Source organism: Oryza glaberrima, chromosome 4, assembly GCF_000147395.1.
Source record: "Oryza glaberrima chromosome 4, OglaRS2, whole genome shotgun sequence".
Classification (NCBI taxonomy): domain Eukaryota; kingdom Viridiplantae; phylum Streptophyta; class Magnoliopsida; order Poales; family Poaceae; genus Oryza; species Oryza glaberrima.
The window spans coordinates 855,881-878,463 of record NC_068329.1 but is presented as its reverse complement, the minus strand read 5'-3'; the positions used below and the strand labels follow the sequence as shown (position 1 = coordinate 878,463).

General features: G+C 41.6%; 1 protein-coding gene across 3 annotated transcripts; it reads left to right on the top strand.

Annotated features, from left to right (window-relative positions):
- Positions 1 to 7,709: 7,709 nt before the first annotated feature.
- Positions 7,710 to 13,960, top strand: LOC127771147 (exocyst complex component EXO70A1-like). Of its 3 annotated transcripts, XM_052296982.1 has the most exons (4): positions 7,710 to 7,831; positions 8,180 to 8,320; positions 8,405 to 8,820; positions 12,223 to 13,960. In XM_052296982.1, exons 3-4 carry the CDS (start codon positions 8,414 to 8,416, stop codon positions 13,364 to 13,366), a joined length of 1,551 nt encoding a protein of 516 aa, XP_052152942.1. In that variant the 5' UTR covers positions 7,710 to 7,831; positions 8,180 to 8,320; positions 8,405 to 8,413; the 3' UTR covers positions 13,367 to 13,960. The 3 variants fall into 3 exon arrangements, with proteins under 3 accessions (XP_052152942.1, XP_052152940.1, XP_052152941.1); XM_052296980.1 differs by having other exon boundaries at positions 8,180 to 8,820; XM_052296981.1 differs by having other exon boundaries at positions 7,721 to 7,831; positions 7,976 to 8,820.
- Positions 13,961 to 22,583: the final 8,623 nt, after the last annotated feature.

Genomic DNA, 22,583 nt, shown 5'->3' with positions numbered 1-22,583 from the left:
TAGCTCTGTTGGGGTCATTGCCTCATCACCATAAAGAAGTATGAACGGGCTAAACTTGGTTGGTCTTGTGGGGGTCGTTCGAAAGGCCCAGAGAACAGATAGCATTTCCTCTGGACATTTGCCCTTCGCTGCCCCCTCAAGCCTTTTCTTTAGTGCTTCTAGGATCTTGCCATTTGTACGTTCGGCCGCCCCATTTGACTGCGGATGCGCGACCGACGCGAACCTGATTTCCAGGTTAAGCCCTTCGCACATTTCTCTGAACTTGTCAGAGTCGAGCTGCTTGCCATTGTCAGTGATGAACTCTTTTGGCACTCCGAAACGGCAAACAATGTTTTTCCATACAAACTTCTGTACTGCTGCCGAAGTGATCGCTCCGAGGGGTTCGGCCTCAATCCATCGAGAGAAATATTCAACAGCCACAATTGCGAACTTGTACCCGTTTCGCGCCACCGGGAATGGCCCAATGATGTCCAGTCCCCATCTAGCGAAGGGCCAGATTGGCGCAATGGGCTGCAACTCATACTGGGGCGCGGTTTGGCTTCGGCCATGACGTTGGCAGCTTTCGCACTTCTTGATTTGCTCAACACAGACTTTCAACACAGTGGGCCAGTAAACTCCTTGTCTAAATACTTTGGAGGCAACTGTTCTTGCGGCTTGGTGCGCGCCACATAGCCCCTGGTGTATCTCCTTCGCCATTTCCTCGCCTTCGACGAAAGAGATGCAGCGAAGCAAGGGTTAAAGTACCCCGGAGCGATAGAGCTGGCCCGAGACCATCTTGTACTTTGTGGCTCTGAGTTGTAAGCGTTTTGCTTCTGCTTCGTCTTCCGGAAGCCAGCCAGTTTCAAGGTGTTTCACAAACGGAGTTCGCCAGTCGTATGGGTCTTCGCCCAGTTTCACTTGGTCGATTGTCATGACCTCCAAGCTGTACATGGGCACACTTAGTGCATATAGGACTTCAAAAAAGATGCCAGGCGAATGTGGGCCACCACAAGCAGCAGATTTCGCCAAGGCGTCTGCTTCCTCGTTCTGGCCTCTAGGTAAATGTTCGACCATTATGCCGGTGAAGCATTTTTCCATAGACCGAACGGCCTCCAAATACCTCTTCATCCCTTCTTCTTTTGCCTCAAAGGACTTGTCGACATGGCCCGCCACCAACTTAGAGTCGGTTTGGATTAGCAGGCCCCGAATCCCTAATGCTTTCGCCTTTCTTAGGCCCAGAAGAATGGCTTCGTATTCTGCCGCGTTGTTGGTTGTGTCGAACTGCAGCCTTGCGGCATACTGAATCGGCACACCATTTGGCGAAGTGAGCACTGCCGCAATGCCCGCCCCCTTGTGCGACTACGAACCGTCGGAGTACATCACCCGGGGCTGTTTGACGGGCTCGGGTTCAAGGGCGAGTGCCCGGTGTCCATTCGGCCACAAAGTCAGCTAGCACTTGGGACTTTACCGCAGTGTGGGCAACAAAATGTAAGTCGAAAGGGGATAGCTCTGCTGCCCACTAGATAAGCCGGCCAGTAACTTCTTTGCCTCGGAGTATTTCGCCCAAAGGGTACTACGATGGCACTATGACTTTGTGGGCCTGAAAGTAATGCTTGAGCTTACGTGAAGCCATCACCAGGGCGTAAGCGAGCTTTTCCATTTCAATATATCTTGTCTTCGCTCCTTGCAATACTTCGGAGACGAAATAGACCGGCTTCTGGCCTGAATCCGTTTCTTGGACGAGAGCAGCACTGACTGCCACTGGCGAAGCTGCCAGGTATAGTAGCAGTTCACTCCTTGGTGCTGGGCTGATCAGAGCTGGCGGGCTTTGCAGATATTGCTTTAGCTCGTCGAACGCTGCTTGGGCCAGCCTCATCTTTTTCTCTTATGTTTATTTTATCAGCCAAATTTTAAATTCAACCTTAAATTTAAGGTTGATTTTGAGATTTTTTTCATCGAAGTTTATTTTTTAACTTTTTTTTCAATTCGCTAAAAACACATACATAAAAATTTTTATTTATAAATTATTTTTTAATGGTTGTTCACAGAAAGATGGAGCGAGATTTTGCTTCATGTACATATGACATGACAGTATAGGAAGCTGCTAAAGTTCCAGCGTGCGCAGTGTACATGTATTAATATATATCAAGGTAATAAATTCTCTCTGTTCTAAAATATGTAAATAAGTTTTAGCCTTCAACATGGATATTAAGAAGATTGGTAAAAAAAATTATTGCCTCTCTAAGATGGGTGAGGTATAGCCCGGTATAATTGAAGCTATAATAAAATCTAGGTATGACATAATTTAGTCATAAAAGATAACTAGTATGGTGGCCCGCGCAGATTGCGCGGCTAGCATCATTATATTTTCTCTCATATAATAGCATATATGTTTTTCTCATTATATTATTCAAATATATTAAAATGACAACATAATTTTAAATTTTACAATAACTTTAAAAAACTACTAATCTGTAATATTCATATTATATTTTATATACGTGTTAGTTATTAATTATTTTTAATATCAAATTTTAGTTATTTGTAAATTATATATATTCCTATATGGACTCTAGACTCGTATTTTAATATATCTTTTTAATTCCGAATTTTCTGTAAATTGTATTTCTATATAGACTCTATGCTCTTCTTCCAATATTATTTATTTTTATTTTCTAAATTTTCATATTATATTTTATATGCGTGTTAGTTATTAATTATTTTTAATATTAAATTTTAGTTATTTGTAAATTATATATATTCCTATATGGACTCTAGACTCGTCTTTTAATATATTTTTTAATTCCGAATTTTCTGTAAATTGTATTTCTATATAGACTATGTGCTCTTCTTCCAATATTTTTTATTTTTATTTCTGAATTTTTATTATTTCTAATTGTATTTCTATATTGTCACGCCCGGAATTTCTATCCAAAATTCCAAACGCTTACATGTGCGCGAACCCTCGTCCAGGAATCAGCCGAGGCACACAATAACAAATTGATAATAGAGTACAATTATTACTCTAATTAATAAGCGAATAAAATGTCATTACAGAGGTAGATAGTCCCTCTCAATCAATAAAGATCTAAGCAGCGGAAAATAAGATAAACGGCGCAGACGATTCCACTCCACAGGCAGCTTGACCAGGGCTACACCTAATCCTCCACACCATCAGCATCACTGTAGAACTCCTCCTCTGATGAATGATTGCAAGGTGAGTATATGACATACTCAGCAAGCCACGCAGCAAATATGCAAGTGCACAGGATAACAAAGGATGGCATAATAGGGTTTCATTTGCATAAACAGCATTTAATAAACATTTCAGAATTTAGTAAAACAGTTGAGTAATAATTAAACAATATTATTCCAACGCTATACAACATACCCTGTTGCATAGGCCCAACCATTCTGAACAACCAATCCCGGCTACACAGTTCTATCTCCAAACCAGGAATATACCATTCCAAACCAGGAGCTAATCAAATTATTACCAGTCATAGTATCTTTTATTATGATGAGAGGTATGAGACTAATCACGAAAGACATTGTTAAACCCGCCCATAACCGCGGGCACGGCTATTCAAATAGCTTTACTCTGGCCAGAGGTGTACCACTGTACCCACAAGACACAGCCCCACGACATGTCACCATGCGCCCCACAAGACACAGCCCCACGACATGTCACCATGCGCCTTGATACCACCACGGTACCTCAGAAAGGAGCTGTGACAGTACCCCTCGCACAACACAATCCACCACAGCGCACCGTTCCTGGATCATAATCACCCCCTTATAAACAAGGCATGGACTCCCCAGCGACCCCCGTGGGCTTATCTCCGCCACTTCTCAGTCTGGTGCCCCGCAATGAACTATGCTATACAAAAGGTAAAGCCGTTGCCCACGCTGGCTTGTGGTTGGCACGGTTAATGTTTCACAACCGAAACTCGTGAACCGGTCCTTAATTGTCATGAGCACGACCATCAAAACCATGTGCTCACAACCCACCATTAACAGGTTTTAGTTGGCAAATTAATTAATTAACCAATCATGATTAACCATCATGAGTTATCATTAAGCCATCATTAAATAATAGTGAGTCATAAGTTATCCCAATAGTGTGCTAAAGTTTCTAAGCATGGCTAAGCAATCACATCTAATATCTAGCTGAACCAATATAAAGCTCAACTAGTCAATTTATAAGAACCCAAGGTATCAAGGAATAAAGTAATCAAGAACAAAAGGGCTATAACAAACAATAGGTTAATTCCACCCAATGACATTCGAAAATAAATGCAATAGTTGAATAGAAACAATAGCTTTAAACGGGATCAACATGTTCAAAGGGTTATTTGGGATCTGTGTGACTTGCCTTGCTGGCCTTGGAACTCTTCAAATTCTTTTCCTGCGAAAACGGACTCTCCGGAAACGTCGGAATCTAAACAGAAAAGAGTAAAACACCAAAACAGCACATAAACAAGCATGAACAGTACATGTAGATATTTTTAACATGTAGATCTCAATTTTAGAAAAATTTAGAGACTTGAACCAACTAAATCCGAGCTAAGATGAATTAGTTATGAATTTTTAAAGATTAAATCGGATTAAAACACTTATATGGATTTTAATTGAATTATGACGCAATAATGAATTATTTTTGAAAAGGAAAAGAGGATTTATTGCGTCAGCGGCTAGGGTTTGCGGTGGACCGGGTGCACGGCGACGGTTCACGAGAACGGATGGCCGAGATCGATCCATCCAAAACGAACGGCCGGGATCGATCGGTCCACAGCCAGACCACGGCGGTCGGCACCGATGGCGTCAGCGGTGACGTCACCTCCGGCGGCGACCGAACCGCGCGAGCTCGCCGGCGAACGACGGCGCGGCGGCGCGAACGGAGAGCACCTACGGGTAGCGGACGGCACGGCGAACTCACCGGTGACCAAAGCGACGGCGGACGATGACCGGACGACGTCGGCGACGAGGAAGAAGCGGCGGAAACCTTCGGCTTGACGACGGCGATGGAGTTCCGGCGGTCGACAGCGACGGCGGAGGGGCGGACGAGGACGGCGACGCGACGGCGACCACGACGGCGGCCTTCCCGAGCGACGGCGACGACTGGAGCGACGGCGGCGCACGGCTGGAGCGACGGCGGCGACGGCGGCGCTAAGCTACACGGTGCTAGAGCTCTACCGGCGACGAGAGGTGAAGGCGAGGGTGGCGACGGGTAGCGGAGACACTGGGGATCCTTTTATAGGGGCAAGAACACGGCGGCGAAGGCCCACGGCGGCCGGCGACGAGAAGGAAAGTCTAGGGTTCGGAGGAGAGAGACCGATCCGATTCGAGATCGAATCCTCCGCTTTCCAAACGATTTTAGCCGAAGTTCCAAAAGGGAAAAGGTAGAGGAGATCGAGAAGATCATTTCCCCTCTATTGATTTCACCGGAAACGGAAAGGATCGGCCAGATTTGGAAAGAGACGGCGGCGGCGCGGCGCTAGGGTTTCGGGCGGCGGCGGCGCGAGGAAGACGACGACCCTGACAGGCGGGCCCCACCTGTCAGCGGGCGGACGCGCGCGGACGGCGGCTGCGGACTGGGCCGACTTGGGCCGAGGAGGAGAGAGAGAAGGTTTTGGGCCGACTTTCGGCCCAAAGCCAAAAGAGACTTTTAAAAACCTTTTTCCATTTAAATTATTCATGAAATGCAATTCCATTTATTAAAAACACTTCCTTAGCTCAAATAAATCCCAGAAAAATCTAGAAATTATAGAATTAAGCAAAGTATTTAATAAAATTTTATCTAGCCCCATTTTATATTGGAATTTATTATTTAAAATTAGATCTTCTCTTCTAGGCTTTTAAAATCAATTCTAATAATTCCAATTAAACAACAATTTATATATTTGAAATTTTTAGGGTGTGACATATATGGACTCTAAACTCATCTTTTAATATTCTTTAATTTTTAATTTTAAATTTCAGTTACTTCTAAATTGTATTCCTATATTGACCTTACACTCTTCTTCCTATGTTTTTCTTTATTTCGAATTTTAGTTATTTGTAAATTGTATTTTTATACGGACTCTAAACTCTACTTTTGATTTTATTATGTTTATTCTAAATTTAAGTTAGTTTTAAATTCCTATGTGGACTCTATACTCTACTTCTAATATTCCTTATTTTTTAATTCTGAATTTCTATTTTTTCTTAATTATATTTCTATATGGACTCTATACTTTACTTCTATGTTCCCTATTTTTAATTACAAATTTCTATTATTTCCTAATTGTATTTCTATATGGACTCTATACTCTACTTCTAATATTCTTTTTTTTAATTCCGAATTTCAGTTTTTTCCTAATTATATTTATATGAACTCTATACTCTACCTCTAATATTCCTTATTTTTAATTCCGAATTTCAGTTATTTCCTAATTGTATTTCTATATATGGACTCTATACTCTACTTCTAATATTCCTTATTTTAAATTCCGAATTTCAGTTATTTCCTAATTGTATTTCTATATGGACTCTATACTCTACTTCTAATATTCCTTATTTTTAATTCCGAATTTTAGTTATTTCCTAATCGTATTTATATATGGACTCTAGTCTCCTTTTCTAATATTCCTTATTTTTTAATTCTGAATTTCAATTATTTCTAAATTGTATTTCTATATGGACTCTAGTCTCCTCTTCTAATATTCCTTATTTTCTTAATTCCGAATTTCAGTTATTTCTAAATTGTATTTCTCTATGGACTTTGCCTTTTCTTTTTCTCCGATTAATGTGAGAATTTCTAGGCCATGAGAGTGAACGTGGAGGCTTTTTTTTCTATTCCTTTAATAATATAATAGATAGATAGTATCTTACTATATGCAAAATATTCTAAAACTTATTATATTTTAGAATGGAGGTAGTAACGGATAGCGAGTTGGTAGCGAATTACGGATAATGACTTCCGCGGACTCTAAGTTTCAATAGCAGAACTCAAATTACAACCATTGATTTGCATTATATATCAACAATAATAGTTTTATTCAAAATTTACATCTCAAACATTTTATGATATTTTGTAACATAACAATTATAAAAAAATAAAGAATATTGTTTAAGCACAATAGCGACCGAACAAAACCGATAGCGAACTACAACATAGTGGGCGGCTGGGCGCTAAGTGCAATAGTGGATGTTAAGATCCTATTTAGATGGTACTAAAAACTTTTAAGTCTCTATCCCATCGAATGTTTAGACACTAATTATAAATATTAAACGTAGACTATTAAAAAAACCCATCCATAATCTTGGACTAATTCGTGAGACGAATCTATTGAGCCTAATTAATCCATAATTAGCCTATGTGATGCTACCGTAAACATTCTCTAATTATGGATTAATTAGGCTTAAAAAAATTGTCTCGCGAATTAGCTCTCATTTATATAATTAGTTTTATAAGTAGTCTATGTTTAACACTCTAAATTAGTGTTTAAATATAGAGACTAAAAGTGCCTGAATCCAAACACCATCTAAGTTGTACTACAATTCATATTGGGAGTATCTTCAGTCCGCTAGCGTCTCATAACGATAACACGATAGAGGTCGGCTACTGGTATTGCAGCCACTACTAGTACAAAAGCTTCATCAGGAGGGTCTATATGTGAGAAATTTGTCAACAAGGGCCGAACTGTAAAACGACACCGATTTTGGCCATTTGCTTGGGTCGCCGAGTCCAAATAGTCAGTCTTCCCCTTTGTCCTTCTCTCCTCCCTCGCTTATCCCTTAGGCGCCGCCTCACTCCACCGGCGACCGCCGCCGCGACCCTAGAGGGGGCGCCTCGCTTCTGCTTACCGAGGTAAAGGACTGAGCTGCCGTACACTTGCAACCAATGTCGATTTGATCTGAAATTGGCACACGGCTTAGCTCATCCTTAGTTCTTGTTGGGTTTGTTTCCGTTCCGAAAAACGATGATAAAAATCGGTTTCTTGTTGTTGTTTAGGGTGCCAACAAAAATCGAAGGGTTTAGTTTCCAACTAGATCCGTGGATCTAGTGTCTCATCATCTCCCAATTTTCCCTATATTGTTTCTTTTTTTTTGAGGGGGATAAGAAGAAGAAGAAGTAGGAGGCACACTCTCGTTCACCCCCACCGATTTTGATATTCTAGCTCCAGTTTCTCACAGCAAAATGCTGATTTGGCCACAGGATCGTTAGGGTGGATGAAAGGTAGCCCGGATTCTTCATCGACAAGAGAGGAGCAGAGGATTGCTGCTTGGCTGCTACTCGTTTCCTGCGTCCTCCTATGGCTATGGCCATTCCTGCTGCTGCTGCTGCTGCTGCTGCTCTGTGGGTGTTGCCATGCCACAGATAGTTGCGTCGCTAGATTCCTTTTGCCCTCTAAGTTATCTTCCTTAATACTGTATGGAACAGGCCGTTTCCATGCGACAGACCGGAGAGGTGATATGCCGCCTGCACATGTGGAACCGGGATGGACTGTCAACAGCTGCCAACAGTCACTACGAATGCATCAACCGACCCCCCCTTTCGATCCGGACAAATCCAACCCACTTCTGCTCCTGCCCATGCGACTCATCAGAAAGGAGCAGTCCTGACAATTATGCATCTAGTGTAGCAAGTGACTCAAATGGTGGTGGCATTGGAGCAAGGAACGGGCATCCGCTTCGTTATTCTTCAAATGTCCATCTTCTCGACGAGAATGTCAACCTCATCTCAACTGAGTCTGTGGCACAGCTTGATACCGCTATGGGCCGTTGCGGAGAGATCATAGGTGATCACAGAGAAGAACTGCTCATGATCTTCACTAACAATTCAGATATGTTGAGCAGGTAATTCACAGCCTTTTAATTATCCAACGTCAAACGTTTCTCTGATTCCATTACCCCATTACCTGTCTTTTTTGGTCGCATACGCCATGTTTGAACCAGCCATAATTAACATGGAAATTTCCTGTATGGCATTTTTTCCCAGCACCCCAGGAAAAGGAGCAACTAAAAAAAATATTCTAATCTGCTCACATATTATGTGTTAATAAGCCATATAGTTGGCTTGACGTGCAGTGCAAAACACTTCTCCATTATATATGAAAAACAATCCATATCATTACAAGTTTGCAACCAACGCACCGTTCTAGCCAAGGTTGCAGGGTCAAACACAGAAAGAACAAGGGTCCGTGTGGTTCATGGGCAAAGGTTGTATGGGAGATGGCCATCCATGTTTTGTTGGATGGATCCAACTTTCCATTAAGAGAATCCAGGACACCTTAAGTCTTTTGGATTGTGGTGCATTTTAGAATTGTTAAATATATGTAATGGCAATACTTTTATGACATTTTAAATGAGTAAATTTCGCAAAAGTTCACATGTTTTGACAAAACTAGCAGAAAACTACATGTTTTAACTTTTAAGTCACAATATCGCAAAATTACAGGCATAGTGCCAAAATATTATCAGTAAACTAGTTGTTTAAGCTGTAACACTGATTTTCTCAAGAACTATTCAAAATTTCCGTCAGGGTTAGTGGATAACAGAGCTAGGTATGGAACCTGTAGAATCCGTAGTTTGTATTTTGTAATGAATCCAGTGCCAAATCCGTAGCTTTGCAATTTTTATGCTTAAATCTGTAGCTTTTGACAAATTCTCTAGGTATGTAGTTAATGCAACATTGCAGGCCAAATCTGAAGTTAGTCTTTTTGATAGTTTTGTCAAAGTATTTTACTTTTTCTAAATTACTCTTATGATATCAACATAGCACAATTAACCATTATAATCTTTTTGATTGAACATAAAGAAACATTGACTAACATTAAATTTTGAATTGTCCACCTTATTTTTCAAAGTCACTTCTAGAAAATCACTCTAATCGTTCCACTCTTGGGAATCCTTTGATGTTCATTTCATCTTGTGACAGTTCTAAATTGACCAGGTGTAGTTTGGTGCATGATGTAGCTCCACTTCATTATAACAGGCACCTGTCCGGATTCATAGTAGTCACATCCCGTACTAGATTAACTTATTTTAGGATGGAGAGAGTAAGTCTGAAGCAAGAAATAGATCTCTATTTCAATTGCCAATCCTCATTTCTTAAGTTTCCATTCTTTACCCTGTTCATCTATCCCAATCCTCACTAGTCAGTCATCACCCTTCTCTGCCATCGACAAGAAATGACAGCCCCAGCACTTAACCTACCTTGTCACTCACTTTTCTGTTGCTCATACAGACACATTCTTGGAAATCAGCATACAACTATCTGCTTTGGGATTGTCTCCAAACAATGACAAGTGACAAATAAGGTTCTCACATGACATATGGCCTGATGAATATGAGCAGAGTCAGGATTCAGTATTGTTTTATTAAGTAGAGCTAGGACTATGTGTAATTTTTTTTTTAACTAGAGTCACGCTCCTCCCATTTCATTAAGAGAAATGACAGCATTCAGACTACATGAGTTCAAACGAAAAAAAAAAAAAAACGAAGACTATCTAGACCCCTTTCTCCCTTTCTTCTGCGCCATGGTGTCATCCCACCATGGATAAGAAAATGGGGGCAGATAACAACGACCTGGTGAAACGGCCATGGGCCAATAAATATTTCATCCAAGTTTTGAGCATCAGTGAAACCAAAAGGAACCTTTCTTATCAGACAGGGACAACTGCAGAGAAAAAAGACTCCCCAGACAAGGACTATGTGTAATTAGGAGTGGAAAAGAAAAAGCTCATGTAGCTGGCTCTTTTGGGTCGTTTCAAAACTGCTCTGATTGATCTACTCTAATTTTTTAAATAAAAAACTATTCAAATTTTAACGAAAGTTGTTTTCACTTTGGCTTGACTTGGCTTGGCTCGTTAGCTCATTGACAAAAAAATAATCCCTAACGATAGAAAAAAATATAATAAATAACAAAAACTTAATTTCGAAGAAAGCTCGATAAAAAGCTGAACAAGCTTTTTTCTCACCCCTATTAGTAACAACTTTATTGCCAGAGGAGATATAGGAGTTGATGCAGTAGAAGCATATGGAGAGATGTACTCGTTTCACAGCTTTGTCAAACTTCTGTACATATATTGTTTGTGTTGGTGTATCTTTGTTTTGTTTTTCTGAGCTAGCTTGTGGATAAATCTATAGGTATTGGCCAGGTTGAAAAGGGATTGAGGATAGCATCAAATACCTGATTGTCAACTTGTGAAGAGCACTGATGAAGTAGATTTCCAGTTTCCTCCATCCCATTTTGCCTGTTCCCTTAGCTTTTCCTATCTGCCTTTTCTTATTCTTTAGTTCTTACCCAAAATTCTCATCTTTTTCCTGCCTTTTATTTCTGTGAAAGAATTCCCCTGGTTTCCGCTGAAAATAAGGTCATCAGAATGTTTGTGATCCCTAGGGGCCTAGGGTGCCGATCAGCGTGGGTTGGAGGTGCTCGGTGGTGTAGTAGTGGATATTTGTATGTTGCTTGAATTGTGGAGGTGTTAGTCAACCTAGATTGTTGGAAATGTTGGCTCTAATATCTTAAATGATATAACCAACATCAGTAAACGAAATAACCAATAGAATGTATTGATGTGATTGAATAGGGGACAAATGTATGAAGTATGTGGGAACTCTTTTCTGGATCCAAAACTGATATGGTACTAAACTTTAGACTCTTAAAACAGACTCCCTGTTCTTTTCAGATTGTTCGCCAGATTATTGAAATGGATTGTTTGCTCCACGCTTTGAAAACTACATTTTCTCAAAAAACTTTCTTCAACTGCATTACTTAGATCACTTATTTTAAGCTGTTTGTTAACTTTATTTTTAATTGTCACTATAATCAAGTAGATAATCCACGGCAATAATCTTCTTTATAATCTAAATCAAATAGGGCCTCAATGCTAAATCTTAATTATTACTGCATACAGAAGTAATCTATGTTGTTTCCTAAATTTTAGATATACCGTGTGTAATTTCTTGCATGATGCAAATCTATGGCTACCTACATAGTAGTTGAGTAATTAAATTGAATGGTATCCTGAATGCTTACCAAACCATCCAATTTCTAGTTGCATGGCTTAAGTATATAATTATTTTTTCTTTCTATTTCATTTCCAGTTGCAATCATGGGACAGCTTCTTGTTATGCTAAAATCCCAGGATATGAGTAATCCAATTTGTCTTTGCTTATAACAATGCTTTTTTTTTTTCTAAATATGCAAGTTTTTTACCCACAGTTTCTAACAAGTTCAATTTTTCCTATTTACAGTCTCTTCTATGAATATGATACACCATGGATTCTTGGTAAAAACACAAAGACATCCATGGATTTTTCGAAGTGTGAAGATCTTGGAAAAGATTATCTTATTATGCTGAAAATCAGCACCAAAGTTCTCCAGTCGATGTTCTGTCAGTTTTGTGGACAAAATCAACCATTTTTCCAAACAAAAAAAGACTACTTTCAACAGTTTGCAAAGTCACCTATTAAGAAGATGTTGGAGATTGCACTTTCTTTCAGTGCGTCAAACTGGTCTGAGGAGCATATCCGTCTAATGCTACTTGCCTATGATACACTACAAGATGTCCTTCCTACCATAAGGGAGTTGTCTCCTGATGAACCTGACGAGTTTTTTACCAGCATCTTACATAACATGAGGAATGCTTCCAGGGGAATAATTGACAATATGAAGCGATTCATACAACTTAAGGTGCAAACCTGGGACAACATTGCTATTCATCCAACGACATGTTTCCTCATAAATGCAATAAAGATTTTCAACGTTCACAAGAATTTATTGCATTCCACTCTGGTCCCTGGTGATGGCCAAGACTCATTTGGTTATCTTATTAATGGCGTCATTGCTTGCTGGAAATTAAAGATCAAAGAGCTTTCCATGTTAGATGATCCAGACAAAAATGATTCAGACGGAAACAATCCAAACTTGTTCATATTCTTATTGAATAACATAAAGCATTTTAATAGGGATACAAATGGTCTGCTGGATGGGTTATTGGTCCATAGGGAGCTCATTGAAGAGTGCAAGAATGAGTTCCAGAGTGACATGGAAAATTATACTAGTAGATATATGACTGCATCTTGGGGTCCAGCCATATCTTGTTTGAACAATCATACAGGCGGAAGCATACGTCAATCTATGAATGCATTCATTTCAAAGTTTGAAGGTACTTTTGATTGCCAGAAGGTTTTGAAAGTTCCTGATAGTGAGCTAAAGCAGAAATTGCGAGATGATATAGAAAATTTAATTTTTCCAGCATATGAAAGATCCTTTGATGAACTGCAGAGAAATTCCAATTCAGGATTATTTTGCTCATGTTTTCCGAGAAATTTAACATGCAGCATGTATACCCCAGAGATATTACGACGTTCTGTGCAAGGCTTGTTTGAAGGATGAACTCTATTTCTCCTCCCTCTCTATATATAGTTCCAACAAATGTACCTATCTTTGTTCAATTGACCAGATTTAATTGGCAGGGAAACTATCGAGATTAAGGTTTGCTATTAAACTATCGAGATTTCGCTGTAACCAAAATAAAGCCATGGAAAGTTTGGATGCAGCAGGACAGGACACCACCTAGATTCTATGGGTGATAAGTGCTCCAGAGATGGGAGATGAGTGGCAGAACAGAAGCAAAGGTCCAAGGTGTGAGAAAGTCAACTGGGGCAACGAAGACAGCAAAAATACGGTTGGTTGGCAAAGACCGCATGCCATCGCTGATGCCATTCAACTATGGCAGGTTCGCCTACCATGGTGATCTGGTGTGCCACTCAAACTTCAGAAGAGAGCAGTTTGTTATATACTATGTCCTGCCATTTTAATTTTCAAGTTAGGGAAAAGGTGACCTTTCTTTCTTTTCTTTTCTTTTCTTTTCCTTTTTACAAGGAAGGGATAAGGTGACCTCTGTTATCCTTGTTGACAGGTTTTCTAGTTTTGAGATACTAGTGCTAAAGATGCATATATAATTTGAAATTGTTTCAGAATCAGTCAGTTCCATGGCCTGGTGTGACAGTTTTATTTTCACACTGCGTTGCCTGCAAAATGTTGCTGTTTTGTGTTCCTCGTATGATATTTTACTGTGCATACTGGCCTTGTAAGCATCTTTTGTATACTCATGGCACTATTTTAATCAGGGTTTTGCTAATTCATTCGTCTGAAAATTCTCATCTTTCAATCACCTAAAAAATGCATCTGGTAAGCCTAAAATTACAGTGACATGGTGCTATGTAATACTAGTATGCATGTTTGAACATTCTTGCAATGTCTTTTCTCCATTGTATTTTTGTGTGTTTGGTGAATTATTCGTCCATTTATTGTGCGACGGATCATCAGATTTAAATTTATTCTACTTCTATGTCTGGGTTAGAATGTGAACCTTTGTGAAGAAAAACAGGATAGATAAGAGTAGGGATGGATAGCGAACTGTCCCGGCCTGGCAAGTTTTACTAAAGCTAGCTTGCTGGTTTAACAAACAAGCTGGCTCAACTCTGCTATGCTTGTAAACTAGCGAGTTGAAAATTGGAAGTAGAGTAATCACTTTTTTTCAATTTTGTGGCTATCATTACTGTGTGACGTATTTAAGTCACAGACACTCTTGTGTAATTATATGTTAAATAGGAGTATGCAAATATGCGATGTGGTTATTATTTGTCTGTTTGAAATATTACCAAGTGGATGTCCGAACACGATTGAAACGAATCAGTATTAAATTTGAATTCGTGTGTTTAGGGTAAATCCGATTCATATTTTGTATTCAAATGCAGCTACACTTTCATGAACACAAAAATGGTTTACTACTATTAATTTTTATTCCACCGTTTACATCGCTACGACGCTACCGGGAGCGGCTGGGAGCTCTAGTCTAGTCTCTCTCCTCTATCTAATGTATATGCATACGTATGTATAGGGATGACAATAGAGCCCCGAACCCCGATACCCGGTGGGAAAACATCCAATAGGGGGTGTTAATGGGGCTAAATCAGGCCCCACGGGGCTCCCAACGGCTAGAAAAGACCCCCATAGGGTGTAGCGGGTTTGGGGCCGGTCAGCAGGTCCCCGTCCCCGTATACCCATGGGGCCCTGAGTATACCACATTCCCTATTTCATAGGTGGAATAAGTCTATTTTACGTCCCTCAACCCTTGACCTATGTCGAATTGCATCTCTCAAACGTAAAACTGGATATATTACCTCCCCCAAGTGTTAAAACCAGTACCAAACAACTCCCTTAGTGGTTTTTGACAGTGGTTTTGCTAACGTGGCATCTCAGTTATAAAAAAATATTAAAAAATTACGTAAGGGTTCACCTTCCACGGCGAGCGCGGGGGCAGGGGTTTGCCGGGCGCGGCGCACGCGGGGAAGGGACTCGCCAACCGTGACGCCTCCTCTATGGTCAGCTCCGCTGACGGTGACGGCTGCTGCTGCTCGGCAGCGGCGTTGCTGACAACCTTGCCGGCGTGGAAGGAAGAGCTCATCGGCCGGTCACGACGCGTGTGGGGAGGAGCTCGTTGGCCTAGCCCCCGGCTGCCTCATCATCCCAGTCCGGCGTCGATATGCTCGGCTGGTAACTCATCCTCCCACTGTCTATCCGCACCGCCGACCTCCTCGCATCGCCGATCCAAACGGGTCTGAATCGAATTTCTACCCTTTTTCTTTGCTTTTCGATTTCGTTCTCCATTTTGCTTTTCGGTTTGGAAACAGTTAGTGCAGAAGGATATGCAGATTGATTTCAGCTGAGATTCTCCAGCTTCGCAGTACATCTTAGATTCTCCCAAGTGCAGAGACACAATCGTCAGTTTCATCGCATATGCTCAAGAAATATTGCTCTTCTCGCATTCACACATCGTGATCCTTGTTGTTGCCATTCCCAATAGAACTGAGAAAGAGTAGTCTTACATGTTAAATATGTGATCCGAATTTTGGGCCCAGAATATATTCGGATTAGTTTCCTAGTAGGAGTCCTATTAGGTGTTTTTCTATTTCCCTATATATACTCTTGTAAGCCGTACGGGAAGGGGAGACGTTCCCATTGTGATTCCCCTACGTTTGTAATCATCTCCTCTATAGTGATCATTGCCGGTCGGCGTCCGTGGTTTTTTCCCGCAAGGGTTTTCCACGTAAAAATTCGTGTCTCCGTTGTGCATCTATTTTCATAACAAGTGGTATCAGATCATTGGAGAATCTACTAGTTCCCGGCCATCGGCGTGTTTATCGGATCGAAGAAATCGATCTCGGCGACACCCGTCGTCTCGTCGATCACGCGAGAAGCAGCAGCCCGCGCTCGTCGAGAGAAAGCGCAGGAGGAGCAGCAGCCGGTCTCCACACCACACGTCGGGGGAGGAGAAAAAGCAGCAGAAACCAATCTAATTGCGCACGGATCCCAAAGTGAAAAAAAAGTAGGGCAAGTCAGACAGTCAGAGCCATCATCGCCCTGTTCTGTGAATTCAATTTCACGTTGAAAATTGCTACGCGCACACAGCTTGAGTACCAGGAGATTCCCCGATCTACACTACGTGCACACGTCAAGTGAACCAGAGGTTCGCGTTTTTGCTAGGTTTACCCTAATTTCTTACTAGCAAATTCAGGATTAATTCCCATGGCGAGTTTGAAGTATGATCAACCGCTTCTGGACCGAGACACAAGATTCTCACTTTGGCAAGTGAAGATGCGAGCCGTTCTTGCACAACACGACCTCGATGATGCGCTTTCTGGATTTGATAAGAGGACATAGGATTGGTCCGTCGATGAGAAGAAAAGGGATCGTAAGGCTATGTCATATATTCATCTTCATCTATCTAACAATATTTTGCAGGAGGTGCTTAAGGAGGAGACAGCAGCTGGGCTGTGGTTGAAGCTGGAACAGATATGCATGACTAAGGATCTGACCAGTAAGATGCACCTGAAGCCAAAGTTATTTTTGCACAAGTTGCAAGATGATGAGTCTGTGATGGACCATCTCTCCACTTTCAAGGAAATTGTTGCTGACCTTGAGTCTATGGAGGTAAAGTATGATGAAGAGGATTTAGGCCTTATTCTATTGTGTTCATTGCCTAGCTCATATGCAAACTTCAGGGATACTATACTTTATAGCCGTGATACTCTAACTTTGAAGAAGTTTTATGATGCTTTGCATGCCAAAGAAAAGATGAAGAAGATGGTACCCTCTGAAGGTTCAAATTCACAAGCAGAAGGCTTGGTTGTTCGGGGCAGGCAACAGGAGAAGAACACAAACAACAAATCAAGAGATAAAAGTTCAAGTAGCTACCGTGGGAGATCAAAGTCCAGAGGCAGGTATAAGTCATGCAAATACTGCAAGAGAGATGGACATGATATCTCTGAGTGTTAGAAGCTACAGGATAAAGACAAGAGAACCGGAAAATATGTACCAAAAGGTAAGAAAGAAGAGGAAGGTAAAGCCGCAGTTGTTGTTGATGAGAAGTCTGATGCAGAATTGCTTGTTGCTTATGCTGGTTGTGCACAAACTAGTGACCAGTGGATTCTTGATACTGCATGCACCTATCACATGTGCCCGAATAGGGATTGGTTTGCCACCTATGAAGCCGTCCAAGGTGGTACTGTTTTGATGGGTGATGATACACCATGCAAGGTTGCAGGTATTGGAACAGTTCAGATCAAGATGTTTGATGGCTGTATCAGAACATTGTCAGATGTGCGGCATATTCCAAATTTGAAGAGAAGTCTCATCTCTTTATGTACTCTTGATCGCAAATGGTACAAATATTCCGGTGGAGACGGAATTTTGAAGGTAACTAAGGGCTCTCTTGTTGTGATGAAAGCTGATATTAAATCTGCCAACCTGTACCATCTGCGAGGTACAACTATATTATGTAATGTTGCTGCAGTTTCTGATTCATTATCTAATTCCGATGCTACTAATCTTTGGCATATGGGTCTTGGGCATATGAGTGAAATTGGTTTGGCAGAATTGAGCAAGCGAGGAATGCTAGATGGACAAAGCATCGGGAAGCTCAAATTTTGTGAGCATTGCATCTTTGGCAAGCATAAGAGGGTGAAGTTCAACACATCTACACATACTACTGAAGGTATTCTTGATTATGTGCATTCTGATTTATGGGGGCCTGCTCGTAAGACATCTTTTGGAGGTGCTCGTTACATGATGTCTATCGTTGATGATTATTCGTGAAAAGTTTGGCCTTATTTCTTGAAGCACAAATATCAAGCTTTTGATGTGTTTAAAGAGTGGAAAACTATGGTTGAAAGACAAACTGAAAGGAAGGTGAAAATCCTTCGTACTGACAATGGGATGGAGTTCTGTTCTAAGATATTTAAATCATATTGCAAGTCTGAAGGCATTGTGCGTCACTACACCGTTCCTCACACACCTCAACAAAACGGCGTAGCTGAGCGTATGAACAGGACAATTATATCAAAGGCCCGTTGTATGTTGTCTAATGCAGGTTTGCCTAAACAGTTTTGGGCGGAAGCCGTTTCCACTGCTTGTTATCTTATAAATCGATCACCCAGTTATGCCATTGATAAGAAGACTCCAATTGAGGTATGGTCTGGTTCCCCAGCAAATTATTCAGACTTAAGAGTATTTGGTTGTACTGCTTATGCTCATGTTGATAATGGTAAATTGGAGCCTAGAGCTATTAAGTGCATTTTTCTTGGTTATCCGTCTGGTGTGAAAGGCTATAAGTTATGGTGTCCTGAAACCAAAAAGGTTATGATTAGTAGAAATGTTGTCTTCCATGAATTAGTTATGTTACATGACAAACCTTCTACTAATGTTCCTGTTGAGAGTTAGGAGAAAGCAAGTGTGCAGGTGGAGCACTTGATCAGTTCAGGGCATGCACCAGAAAAAGAAGATGTTGCTATTAACCAAGATGCACCTGTTATTGAAGATTCAGATTCTTCTATTGTTCAGCAGTCTCCAAAACGTTCTATTGCAGAAGATAGGCCCAAAAGAAATACTAAACCTCCTCGAAAATATATTGAAGAAGTGAACATAGTTGCTTATGCTTTGAGTGTGGCAGAAGAAATTGAAGGTAATGCAGAACCTTCTACATATTCTGATGCTATTGTTTCTGATGATTGCAATAGATGGATAACTGCTATGCATGATGAGATGGAGTCACTTGAAAAGAATCATACTTGGGAATTGGTGAAGTTGCCAAAGGAGAAGAAACCTATCCGTTGCAAGTGGATCTTCAAAAGAAAGGAAGGTATGTCTCCAAGTGATGAGGCAAGGTACAAAGCAAGGTTAGTTGCTAAAGGTTATAGCCAGATTCCAGGTATTGATTTCAATGATGTCTTTTCCCCTGTTGTGAAGCATAGTTCAATTCGCACTTTACTCCGTATTGTTGCAATGCATGATTATGAACTAGAGCAAATGGATGTTAAAACTGCATTTTTTACATGGGGAGTTAGAATAGGACATTTATATGGAGCAACCTGAAGGTTTTGTTGTTCCTGGAAAAGAGAACCTAGTCTGTAGGTTGAAGAAATCTCTTTATGGGTTGAAGCAGTCACCTAGACAGTGGTATAAGAGATTTGACTCTTTCATGCTTTCTCAGAAGTTTAGAAGATCCAATTATGATAGCTGTGTTTATCTCAAAGTTGTTGATGGTTCAGCTATATACTTGCTTCTTTATGTTGATGATATGTTGATTGCTGCAAAAGATAAATCAGAGATAGCAAAGTTGAAGGCACAATTGAGTAGTGAATTTGAGATGAAGGATTTGGGTGCAGCGAAGAAAATTCTCGGTATGGAAATTACTAGAGAAAGACGTTCTGGCAAGTTATATCTTAGTCAGAAAGGTTATATTGAAAAAGTTCTTCGTCGTTTCAATATGCATGATGCAAAACCAGTGAGTACTCCTTTAGCTGCACATTTCAGATTATCTTCAGATTTATGTCCACAGTCAGATTATGATATTGAGTACATGTCTAGAGTTCCTTATTCAAGTGCAGTTGGTTCACTTATGTATGCCATGGTATGTTCTCGTCCTGACTTATCATATGCATTAAGTGTTGTCAGTAGATACATGGCTAATCCTGGCAAAGAGCATTGGAAAGCTGTTCAATGGATTTTCAGATACCTACGTGGTACATCTAGTGCTTGTTTGCAGTTTGGGAGATCTAGAGATGGACTTGTTGGTTATGTGGATTCAGATTTTACTGGAGATTTGGATAGGAGAAGATCGCTCACAGGTTATGTTTTCACTATTGGAGGATGTGCTGTTAGTTGGAAGGCAAGTTTGCAAGCAACGGTTGCCTTATCTACTACTGAAGCAGAGTATATGGCTATTTCTGAAGCTTGTAAAGAAGCTATTTGGCTTAGAGGTTTGTACACTGAGCTTTGTGGAGTTACGTCTTGCATTAATATATTTTGTGATAGTCAAAGTGCAATATGCCTTACAAAGGATCAGATGTTCCATGAGAGAACAAAGCACATTGATGTGAGATATCACTTTATTCGAGGTGTGATTGCTAAAGGTGATGTCAAAGTATGCAAGATAAGTACTCATGATAACCCAGCTGATATGATGACAAAGCTAGTTCCTACTACTAAGTTTGAGCTTTGCTCAAGCTTGGTGGGTGTTACAGTATAGTCCTAGAGACTATTTGGCGCGCGGTGATTTTACCTACATGAGGTATTTTTGGTGATTGATGTTTTTATGCTACAAGAGGAAATTCGTCTCAAGGTGGAGATTGTTAAATATGTGATCCGAATTTTGGGCCCACAATATATTCGGATTAGTTTCCTAGTAGGAGTCCTATTAGGTGTCTTTCTATTTCCCCTATATATACTCTTGTAAGCCGTACGGGAAGGGGAGACGTTCCCATTGTGATTCCCCTACGTTTGTAATCATCTCCTCTATAGTGATCATTGCCGGTCGGCGCCCGTGGTTTTTTCCCGCAAGGGTTTTCCACGTAAAAATTCGTGTCTCCGTTGTGCATCTATTTTCATAACATTACAGTTGATCAAGATATTGCATTTTGCAATCTTTGCTTTTCAGTTTTGTTCTCCGTTAGTCCGTTTTGCTTTTCTTATTGTAGTTCAGTTCTTGGGAGGGGAGGGCAAGGCAGGGAGCTGCGGTGACGGACCGGCACGGCAGCAAGGGAGACCGTCCTATCTGCGCTGCTCCATTAGCTACCTACACAGTTCGCCGGGATACGGCGGCCGGAGGTGGGACTGGAGCCGGCAGCCGGGAGACCCAACTAGCGTCCACCGCCTCCCGCAACTTAGGGGGTTTTACTGCGCCGGCGCGGCTCCAATCCGCTCCGGGGCGGGGCGCCGCCTCCGAGGCGCACCTCGCCGGTCGACGGCCGCCATGTGAGCCTTCCATCACTGTTTCCGCTCCTCACCGCTTGGTGTTCGTTAATGGCAGGCATGCTGATCTACCTCGCTACGTTTTAGTTTTACTCCTCCTCACAGGGGCTTCGCGCGCGTGGAGTTGCGGTGTTAGGAAACGATAAAGAACAATAGATCAATCACAAAAGACACGAGATTTAATGTGGAAAACCCTTCCAAAACAGGAGAGAAAAAAACCGCGGGCGCCAGCCAGCAAAATATCTTCACTATATCTGAGGTGAGGTTACATCGCGCAAGAGGTATATATATGGTGGAACCCTGAAAGGGATGATGATCCGTTATTAAGTGCAAATGAATTTGGATCACAACTCAACATGCGGTGCCCTAGGGCCCTCGACCCCGCCCGAGCTCGACATGCTCGAGGCCACTCGCCGCACCGCGCAGCCCACGCCCCTCAAGCACCTTGACGCCGGCAATGTTGTCGGCAACCCGCAGCCGAGCAGCTCGCATCCTCCGGCGGTTCCCACACGGCGCCTCCCCTCTGTCCGGGAAGAGAGAAGGGAGAGGAGAGAGAGGAGAGTGGTGGAGGAAGAATAGAAATTAATGACACTTACATGTGGGGTCTCACGTAATTTTTTAAATTTTTTCGATGACTAGGCTGCCACCTCAGCAAAACCACCATCAAAAACCACCGAGAGAGTTGTTTTATACTGGTTTTAACACTTGGGGGAGGTAATATACCCGGTTTTACGGTTGAGGGATACAATTCGACGAAGGGCAAGAGTTGAGGGAGGCAAAATGGACTTATTCCATATGCTCAAAGCCCATAAAGCCCAACGAGTGGCCCATCACATATGTGCATATAAATATTCAGATCAAACCCTAGGTCACTCACATTTTGGTGAAATCCAGTTGCTCTCCTAGTCTCCCCACAAGCAGCCACCACAGGCCAGCCGACGCGAGCTCGGTGCCTCGGCCTCCCTGCCACGCCGCCGCATCCACGCCCCAAGTCCTTCAGCGCCACCTCGCCAACCCAGCCACACTTCAGCGCCAAGCAAGGCCAGGCGTCCAGCTTGACGATGCCATCCTCGCCACGAAGCACCTCCCCAAGCCCGAACGCCTCAGCTACAGCATGTTCTCTTCTTTGTTTTTCTGGAAGCTGCAGCATGTTCAATCCAAGTATCCAACGACTTTTGCGTTGATTGATTTCGTCTATTTGTACGAATGGGAATGGAATCGATTAACTTCCAGTTGATATCGCTGTGCATACATATGTATTACATGTATCCATTCTCGGAGATGTTTCTTCGCTTAA